This window comes from Ziziphus jujuba, chromosome 6 (genome assembly GCF_031755915.1).
Source record: "Ziziphus jujuba cultivar Dongzao chromosome 6, ASM3175591v1".
NCBI lineage: Eukaryota > Viridiplantae > Streptophyta > Magnoliopsida > Rosales > Rhamnaceae > Ziziphus > Ziziphus jujuba.
Genome location: NC_083384.1, coordinates 13999196 through 14010333, shown reverse-complemented (window position 1 = coordinate 14010333; position 11138 = coordinate 13999196). Strand labels below are relative to the sequence as shown.

Genomic DNA, 11138 nt, shown 5'->3' with positions numbered 1-11138 from the left:
TACTTCGGAAGGAATATTTAGCGTAAAGATGTATAAACAAAGACATATAAAATAGAAGTGAGTATTTGATAATTTTGTTACATATGTAATATAATTATGAACTAAACGATAAGTTTTTAGGAATTGTCCTCTATATCTAGTTAATTTCGCATTTTGGTGTCATACCTTTTATTTTTTTACACCTCAAGATATTTCTTTCAAACCATTTTGAGGCGATTGCTATTTATGCAAGCACATGAGTGTCATGAACCTCCTTTATGTCCGAACAAATCAAATTTTATTTCTAAATAATAATAATAATAATAATAATAAAGTCGAATTCTTTTGTGCAGTTGGAGTAGGAAAGCCCTAGTTTTGGCAGCCAAAAGCCAATTGAGGTGTGTGATCAGAGACTTGTAAATGTTTTTATTTTATTTTTTTAAAACTTTAATGAGAATTTGCTTCTCGAGCATAGCTCTAGAATAATGACATTTTCTTGATTTGGGAGGAAAAAACTTGAAATAACGTGAAATGGACAGAACCTCTTCTTCAATTCAAAACCTTAAATTTGGTCACAAAATGCCATATCAAGTTTAACCTTAAGCATGGTATCTTGAGAAATGACATTTAACAATAATCAATTAAGGTGCATGAATGAAAAAAAAGCTAAAAGGCAGATTCTAAGAACCAGTGCCCCAAAAACTAGTCCAATCTAAATCAGAAATATGGCAAATTAATGTAAACACCAATTAAAATACAATACTTTTAACCCAAGAACCTAAGGATTTGCATTGTATGAGGAAATAAAATGTCCCAATCAGAAGAAAAAAAAAAAAAAAAAAACAATAATCATGCCAATCTTTCTAGAATGAAAAGAATAACGGGTTCCTTTACCTGTACGGACCAGCAAAATGGTAGATCATAATCTGTATGTTCCTCTGCTTTGGTTAAAAAACACCAAATATAAGTGTAATCATAATTGTGGAGAAAAAAAAAAAAAATTGTATTTTTGGATTTCTCTCAGCTACCAGTTTTTGGCTTTTACTCTTTTTATGTAACTTATAATGTGTTTCCTGTATGGGCAAGAATTCAATCATTACAATGTAACGATGGAAATTGATGGGAATTCATGATTTTTCCGTCTGAATCTAAGTAATATTTGTATTTTTTTTTTTAAGCACCTTATCTAACCATTTAGCCAATTTTATCCCCCAAAAAAAAATAAATTGATTATTACAAAAAATATTTAATTTCTTTCTTAAAGCAGACTGATCATCGAGCTAAACTACTTTTCTGTTCCTTGAATTTAATTCTTTCTTCAAACATATTATAAGTGCTCTTATAGAAAGACATGAAGAATGGAGTTTACGTTAAGATTTGGAATATCTTCAAATACTGCTATTTGTTTGCAAAATTTCCCTTTTCCTTTTGAAAATGTTTCTATTTAAACATCCTCACCTAATTTGTTTTGCCCACCTTTTCTCTTTTCCTTACAAATCATTTTTTTTCTTGTGGTTTTTGTGGTAATGCAAATCCAAGAGGCAACTCTTTGTTTGGACTTTTCTCCAACCATCTTAAAATTAGTAAAAAAATTTATCCTCTTTATTTTTTACCATTAACTGTTTCTAATTTATATATATAAAAAAAAAAGTAGAAAATATTGGAATTATGTGATGTGACCCGATGCAGCAAGCTAAATTAATGGTTTCTTTGATGTTTTTGAAGACTTTTTTTTTTTTTTTTTTTTTGGTGAAAATGATGTTTCTGAAGACTTGAATGTACGGACAACCACTAGTTGGTAGAAAAATATCAAATTTTACATAGATTATATGATAGTGGCTGAAACGAAGCTACCAAATCATTTAAATTTCTTTATAATTTTTTTTTTTTAAATCGCTTAAATTTTAATTAGTATTTATGACCTGACCTGAACCACCCATGCAATGCGATAGTGAACCTTGTTTATAGACCCAAATTAAACAAAAAAAAAGTTGGAATTTAGTCCACAGCCACTTGTGAGAGAGAGAGAGAGGGGGGTGTGAAAAACGAAAAAAGACAAAACAAGAAAGAAAACAAAAAAGGAGAAGAAAGAAATCAGCCCCCAGATGAGTTACTTCAATTTCATTCTCTCTCCATAAAATTATCCCCATATTGATCATGTGAACATGCAAATGGAAAAGAAAGGAACAAAGCCAAGAAGATAGACATAATCTCCTCATAAATGCTTATACAGCTCTCCGTCAAGTTGCTCAAGTCCTTTATATATATATATATATATATATATATATAATATTAAAAATTAAAAAAAAGTTCTAAAAAATTGAATAAATAAATACAAACATTGTGGTAAAAGAGCAAAGCCAAGAAAAAAATTAAAAAAAAAATTAAAGGCAAACAAACCTCTTTAACTTTCTTCATAATGCATCCAAGGATGATTAAATTTTTAATTACTAAAAATGAGATTGGCCAAGACATTAGTAAAATTTCATATAAATCCAGCAAAACTACCACAAAGTTTATAAAGAAAAACAACTAAATTAGCTGTTCGCTATCCTTGTCTAAACGCATTGTCGGTGTATATTTAGCATCAACCTGGCTCTGCAACCCAAAAATACTGAAGCTTTTTTAGACTTCATTACAACTTTAAAGATACAGAGCAATCTTGCCAAAAACATTTCCTTATATAAAATCACTTGTGAATTTTTATACACTAATTTCAAATAACATCTGCTTCCAAAACTATCCAAGACTTTTGTGACTCAGCTTTGAAATGAAGATTCCAAAATTGCTAAAACAGAACATCAAGAGCTCAAATAAAAGGCTTGCAGTTGAATTGCAGCAACATGAATATACATATATATATATATATATATATATGTATATATATGTTCAACGCATGTTTCACAAGGTTCTAACTAATCAAATAATTATTTCAACTTTTTTTTTTTTCTTTTTCTTCCTCAATTCCCAAAAATGGAAAGTTCATGTTCTAAACAGAACATTGAGAAGGATGATAAACCCAATGTGCTATATCAACGAACAGAAAAGAGGGAAAAAATAAAAATAAAAATAAAAATAAAAAATCTTGAAAGTCACTGACAGACATGAAACATGTTCAGATACTTCATTAGATTCAAATTTATGACATATATATACAAACGGACACAGAGAAAAATTGACATAAAACAGAACTAGAAAGAAGCTATTTTCTCTCAGTGGAAGCTGGAAGTAATCTGAAAATTGTTGAATTTTGTTCAGCTCCTGAAATTCGACACGACTCAAAACTCAATTTATACTAACCCAACTTACAAAAAAAAGAAAAAAAAGAAGACTACCAAAATAACAACTTAAGAACAATATTTTTACAGTGCCTGCTAGTTGCTGGTTTTCTTTGCCGGGAACCATAAAATGTCCCACTGAAGCCCCTACTATCTGGAGAGATAGAAAGAAACTCTGTTCAATCCTAAACAATGTCTTCTTCTTTTTTCCCTCTGTTTTCAGCTATTTTCCCGAAAATGCTCATCTTGTATCCCCAACTCTGGACAACAAAGCTAACCTGAGCTGGTCCTGAGTGTAAAACCGACTTTCCATCCTCACCGTTGCTTGTTGAATCATCAAATCATTCACCACGGATACACTAGCATGGTGGACATCCAAGTCCAGCTCTTTCAGAGCCGCCATTAATCTTGCTGCTGGATGGTTCTTCTTACTACACTGTATCCTAATCATGGCGTCCCAACCAATAATCTTCACGTCTATATCAACGTCAATCAGTTTACTTCCATGGTGATTTGACTTCTTGTGGTCTTGATGATCTCCAGGAGGTGGACCTGAACCCGTGTAGCTGCCGCGAGAGTCTTTGTTCGCTAACTCTTTCTTCATGGCATCCATTTGATTCTCCAAATCATCTTTTTCCGATTCCGTCTTTTGGAGTTTGGATTTTAGCTCGTTGATGTATGAAATCGCATCGCCGAGGAGCGAAGCTTTGTCCATCTTCGAAACGTTTGGTACCACGGCTCGCAGAGCATAGAACCTCTGATTGAGCTTTTCCCTTCTCTGTCTCTCTGCTTCCACATGGTTCAATGGCTCTTCTCTTCCATTTGCCGGTTTTCTTCCCCTTTTTCTTGGTCGTTTTTCCGTGTCTACAACCTTGCTACTGTCGGTTTCGCGGACCACCGAGGCTTCGAGGTCCGAATGGTCGGAATCTCCGGTACCGCCGCTGGATTTCACGACTCCGGAGGACGGCAAAATCACGCCGGAAGTGAACGAAAGCATGCCTTCGTCGTTGCTACCACGCGACGTCGGCGATCTCTTCTTCTTGTTGTTTGTGTTGTCCTCGGGTGTGAATTGCGAGTGACCAGAAAACAAATTCCCGTTTCCATTATTGAAGGAGCTCCTCTTGCTCTCACCGAAATTCAAAATCTCCCCAGATTCGGGTTTCAGAGAATGTGTATTTCCATTCTTCACACTGTTACCTTCGAATCCGTATTCGGAGAAATTCAGCTCTTTGGTGAAGAAGCTCTGGGTCTGCGTCGTTTGCTGACCTTGTCGGTTGTTAGCCTGAATCGCACTCGGATTCTCCGACAAAGTACTAGAACTCGGGTGGTGGTTGTTTTCCAGTTGAATCGCACTCTGATTCTTCGAGATTTGCTGGTTGGTTGTCGTCGTCGTCGTCATCGTTGTTATTGTGCTAGGGACTGAAGCTGAAGGTGTTGTTGTTGTCGTTGTATTCAACGAGTCTTTCAGTTCCATTGTTGACGACGGGTCGTTAATCCACAGCGACGACGGGTCGTTCTCTCCCTGATCTCCACCGCCCAAGGGCCAAGAAGAACCTGCATCTGGATTGTTGAAATTGAACAAAATCCTCACCTTGTTCATCAGATCCGAACTCTGAAAGATTAGCTCAGTCGACCCCAATTCCACAACACCACTAGCCAAAGGTATACAAACCAAAGTCTGCAACCCAAAGATCTGACCCTGACGAGCTCGCTCACATGGCGAAGCCGAGAGGTTATCTGGACCGGCAATCCAAATAGGGTTCGAATTGAAAAAAGCCTGCCCAGGCAACCCAGAGTCATTAACGAAAGATTGGGTCATGGAAACCAAGAAGAACCACTCGGTATCGGTGACCTCCTCGTCGACGGCGTCGTCGGCCGCGGCCGCAGACCCAGAAATGAGAGAGTTGAGCTCCCGGAGAACCTTCTTCCGATGCTCTTGCTCGGCGGCGGAGGAGTTGGTTTTGACCTTGCCTCTTCCTTTATCTTCTTCACCTTTGTAATACCCATCTCCCCAACCGAGAACCGAAGCGGCGGAATAGTCATAAGACGACTGCCAGAAGATGGCGTAGGTCCAATTCTCCCGAGCACCCTCGATCAGGGCCTGAAGGCGCTGCTGGAGGGTGTCCTGGTTGAAGAGAGCAACCGCAGAAGACGGCGGCTGAGGCGTAGGAGGCTGGGATTGAGAGACGGCACGGGCGGGGTCGCCGGTGGGAGCGGAAGTGGAGGCAGCAGAGGAAAGCTGAGGTAGCTGAGGATGGGTGGTGTTGTGGGTTTGAGGTGGACCCCAGAAGGCAGAGAGATCGGAGGAGCTCATGAAAGCCTCCATCATGGAAGCGTTGTCGTCAGTCCAGAGATTCATTGTCGGTGGAATCCGATACTCCGTCATTCATGCACCACACACCGCCAAACTTTTCTTCTTGTTCGTTCTGATTGAATATAAATTATAAATACAAATAAAAAATAACTGAATTTACAGGTGGCTGAGCTGAGGAGCAGATAGTAGAGGTTGAAGAAATAAAGATGGTGGTGGTGGTGGTGGTAGATTTGGAGTTTGGGATTTTATTTGGAGTTCATTTCAGCTGAATTTTAGAATAGAGGAATTCGTGTGAACCAACTTACTTACAGAGTTAAAAAATATATATATATATGTATATATACACATATTAATTAAATAAATTAGTAAAAACTGTGCATGAGTGGACGCAAAAGAAAAAAGTGGGCGGTTTCTACGAAAGAGGGAAACAAGACGAGACGATTAAATCGGCAGCGGATTTCCTTCACTTTTTTTTTTTTTTTTTTTAACTGTTTTACTATTACTCTTTTTACTATTTGCCACTAACAGTGAGCGTTGAAAAAACCGGCGTATGAGAATCTTCCTCCCCAAAACGCTATCGTTTTCAGGGAGGATTACGAATAGTGAGGATCTGTTAGTTTTGCTTGAGCTCGGGCTTACTGGTTAGGAGCTTAGATTAGACTTTCCTCGTCTCTCAGACTCTCACACACTACTTGCACGTGCTTCATATCCCTGGGAGTCTGGGCTTTTGTGCTTTTTGGAATCTCGTTTGACTTTTGACCTTGTTGAATCGGGCCCCACCCAACCCTACCCTGGACCCACCCTCATTCCACTTGTATCAATTTTTGCTTAAGACTCTGTTTGGCTTATATGAGCTTTTCTACAAAGTTAATGTAGCTTCAAACCAATACTGACGAACTGTAATCATTTCAATATGCTCTGGTAAATAAGTAAATGTAAACATAATCTAATCAGCTCCGCTTCACTCTATGCCATCTTCCATCCTCTAAATATTTCTTCTTCTTTTTTCATTACAAAAATACTTAAAAAAAAAAAATCTGTCAATAATAATATTGAAAGCTTTCAAAAGTAGAGTTGGATGCCTTTCTTGTAATAAATTCTTTATTTATTTGCAGAATTGCTAATTATAATTTTAAATATTATGGTAATATTTTAGTTTTTTTTTTATTGTCTTAAGGGAAACTCATATGTGAGATTTGATTAATTCGTTTTGTATTGACACCACACAAATTAAGTAGGTGTCCATGTTAGATGGAGAAGCATACCTGAGCGTTGAGATTTGATGTACCAAATTGGGGGAAAAGTATTCATGACTGACAATCTTTAGTACCATTATTGATTTTGTTTTTTTAAAAGTACCATTATTGATTGAAGCTTAATTAAAGAGGATGCGTATATATATATATGTGTGTGTGTGTGTGTGTAAAAGTATTTACTATACTTTTCTTTATATGTTACAACTAGTAAACTAATAAGTCCATCTTATGGTAATGAAATCAGTATTTTTATACAGACCCAATGTCATACTAATACGCTAAGTAAAAATTTAAAATACACAAATAGAAACAAAAAGTAAATAAAAAAGATAAATATGTGGTTGAACAAAACTCAATAGCATGAGAAGAGAAAAGGGGAGAAAAGAAAATAGCCTGATGAAATCAAAATGAAGAGACGAGGCAGTATACGCTTTACCAATACTCAATAGCATGGGATGTAAGTCTTTTTTTTTTTTTTTTTCTTCTTCTTTTTTATTTATTTATCTTTTTTTTTTTTTGTAATAGTCATATTAAGTCTTTTATTTAACAAAATGCATGTTTAATTTTTATTTATTTACTTATAAAAAAAAAATCTACAAAAGTCCCAGTACCATTCTTAGCTTAAAATTTCAAAAAATATTTAAAGATTTTGAAGCACATTGTTGACGATTTCTTTTTTTTTTTTTTTTAAATAACATTGTTGACAATTTCTCAAAGAATATATGTAATACTTCTCAAAAATATACATAATATAAAATAATTTTCAATATTACTTATTAATTAATATCATTTATTACTTTAAGACATCAAAAATTTAAATACACTGCATAAACGCATGGCTCTTTTATTTATAAAATCATGTCAAATGCAAACATTTTTTTGTTTTTTTTTTGAGAAATTACACATTATCTTCTATTTTTTATAACAGGCTCAGTGGATACCCCATAAATTTCTGTGCAACAATCAAATCTTTAAATTCTTTTAGTTTTTCTTTTGAAATATATATTTATATATATATATATTAGTTTTCTTTTTCCCTTCAATTAAAATATTTACTCTTTTTTTCCTCCAATTAATTGTTTTTGGGCGATAAGTAAAAATTGGAAAATATGCTGATAAAAAAATTCTTTTGTTTAAAAACAAAATATTTTGGTAAAAAAAAAATGTCATGATACTAAATGTTTATTATTAGTTAATTTTATTATTTTTTTACTGAAAATTTTAAGTATATAAATAAAAGGTTTTTTTTTGGTAATTATATAAATAACAAGAATTGCTTAAATATAAAATTTTATATGCCTAGATGATTATATAAATTGAAGTTTTAAAAAGCAAAAAAATTGGAATCCGAAAGTAGAATTAGTCCAAATCCACAGACGTTATCTAACTGTTTGCAGCAATCTGTGACCAATCAAATCGCAGAATCAACGAAAAACACAAAACAGTCTGTGACGCAATCAAAACCCAAATTCATCTCCATGAAGCTTCCTTATCCTGGAGACTTCCATGAAATAGCCGCCACACGGCACACGTAGCAACCAAAAAAAAAAAAAAACAAAAAAAACAAAAAAAATCCCAAAACCTCGGCGATGTGATTTTTCCAAATAATCGTCGATCCATAAGAGCGAATTTGAAGCCTTTATTTAGTTATTCTTTATTTCCACTTAACCATTTTGTTTCAGATAAATACAGAATAAAAAACAAAAAGAAAAGCGACGGACGCGTTCGTGTCACGAGATTCAATCCTGGCCCTTAATCGGGTCGCCTTCTTTTGTCCGGTTTCGCATACAAATAAAATCTTTAGCATTATAATAATAATAACAAATCTTTTCGATTATTATATATTAGTGTTTAAAATAAATAATTATTCAGGCACGTTTTGCTTGATGCGTGTCGTGAAAATAACGTTTTATATGTTACCAATTTTATCAAAATAATTATATTTTTATTAATACTTTTGTTGGGCACGTGTAGATACCTCTTTCCCATGTGAAAAAATCACCACCACTTTATTATATTTTGATTATTGTGCCTTTTTTTTTTTCCTATTTGTTTTATTTTCTCTCTTTGAAACAAGCCCCTCTACTCTCGATAATTATATAAGTTCCCCATAAATTTGAAATTTTAGTAGTAACCCAATTATGCTTTTTGCGAATAAAAACATCATCTCTATGATTAAAAAAAAATTAAAAAAAAAATTCATATTTCTCTTCTTTTAGTTTTCTAACTTTGAGAAAGAGAGAAATTCCAATTTTTTTTTTTTTGGGTAAATACAAGTTAAAAACCTTTGTAGAAGAAAATAAAACTTACCGAAAACTATATATCAGCGATAATCATTAATTAAAAAAAAAATTATCATCAATGAAAACTATACATCAACGATAATCATTAACTAGCTCCTTTCAATCATCTTTTTCTTTTTTTCTTTTTTTTTTTTTTACTTTTGCGAAACTTTTAGAGAAAATACATAATTTTTTCCCTTTGCCCAAACCCTATTTCAATATTATTTTCCGTGTTTGTAAGAAATTATTTGTTCACTATTCATTGTAAAGCATATAAGAGAATAGCATTTTGAGAGAAAGCCTGGACGGTCACAAGTTCAATTCAAGTCTAAACGACATACGAGTTTAAATAGGAGTGGCAAGTGAATGTAGCTTAACCTAATTTAATGGGAAAAGAATTTTACATGTTTGCATGTGTTTCGCATATTAACTGTAAAATAATAAGTAAATCGTGTTTCACATGATAATTGCTAAATTTTGGTGCAGTTATAAAGAGGACAAAACTTCGCACCAAACCCTATTAAAATATAAAAAGGGTTTAGATGAGAATAAAATTCTCATAAACTTAAAAAAAAAATAAAAAATTAAGAAGTTTGGCTGGTTGGCCATTTGCAAGTCTTCGAAAACGACAAGAGCAATAAGGGAATCAATAGAAGAATATGGGGAATTTAATAAGATTTCAATCCTTTGAAAGGGGCAAGATTAGAGTATATACAAAGCATAGGTTTATAAACAAATAATTTCAATCCCAATCACAATCATAATTTACAAACTAAAAGAGAAAAATAAAATAAGAGGGTGAGCATTAAGCAATTATTAAAGCAACCTCCTTGAAAAAAGCAACCCAACCTCCGAGTGACTAAAGGAAACCTTTCTCAATTTATACCTGTAAAGAAACTTGATCCATTAATACTTCGCACACCTTTTCTTAGCAAAGTTGACTCTTCCCCTTCTGAAAACTTCTTTTTGGTAATGATTTTAAATCAAAAATTTTGAACCCCTATAGGATTAATATTCCACATTCACTTTGCTGCCTATATCATCACACTCCATATATCCACCTAAATCCCTCTCTTTCCTTGAGTTGAAGAGATAAAATTTGATTTCTAAATTATATATACCATCATGAACAAAGTGAATTTGATCGCCTAGAGCCAAACTTATAGAACTCTTTAGCTACTGTTAGAACCTTCACAAGAAATAATATTCATTGATTCACAATAACATATTCAATGCATGTATAGAAACAATCAAACTTATTACTATATACTTGGTTACAAAAACACTTTTAAATTTTTTATGAGATAGAAGAAATATCTTTTATTGTGACAATTTTTATTTTATTTGTTATTATTATTGTTATTAAACAAGCTTCATATTTTTCTCTAGTTAGGCTACAACAAATACAAAATTTTATAGCATTTTAAAAAATGCAATTACTACTATAAAACAATAGCGTTTTCCATCAACTTTTTACATGTTAAAATATGTTGAATAAAATCTTACTTTTCAATTTTCAAATGTTATGAAAATATATAGCACTTTCAAATGCTATGAATATACTTAAATAGTATTTTCAAATGCTATAAAATATACTTAATATAGCATTTAGAATTGCTATTAATTTGAATTACTATACAAACAAGTCCTAATATAGTAACATTTATTTAGTGTCAATGTAATTCAAAATGTCACAAATTAAATAATTAGTAACTAAGGTGAATAAGCCATAAAGAAATACAAATGAGTCCACACCAATTTTAAAGCTTTGTAACTAATAATATATATATATATAGATATATATATATATATATATATATATATATCTATTAGGTTATCTTCCAATATAAGTTGTTAGTTATCTTTCAAAAATAATTAAAATTGTTACTTTTTTTTTTCAAACTCTTTCCTATTTAAATGAGGAAAAAATTTCATGGTTTTATTAACTCAAAAAATAACTTAACCCCCCTCCCCTCCCAAAATTTTGGATCCATTTTGATTGAAAGGGAGGTCAATTTGGAGGGATATT

General features: G+C 32.8%; 1 protein-coding gene across 1 annotated transcript; it reads right to left on the bottom strand.

Annotated features, from left to right (window-relative positions):
• Positions 1-3080: 3080 nt before the first annotated feature.
• LOC107430586 (transcription factor MYC2) lies at positions 3081-5890 on the bottom strand. Its single transcript, XM_016041437.4, has one exon. It carries the CDS (start codon positions 5641-5643, stop codon positions 3499-3501), a length of 2145 nt encoding a protein of 714 aa, XP_015896923.2. The 5' UTR covers positions 5644-5890; the 3' UTR covers positions 3081-3498.
• Positions 5891-11138: the final 5248 nt, after the last annotated feature.

Bases quoted from the DNA above. Each gene is read 5' to 3' on its own strand.
- LOC107430586 (XM_016041437.4), bottom strand. From the start codon at position 5,643: ATGACGGAGTATCGGATTCCACCGACAATGAATCTCTGGACTGACGAC.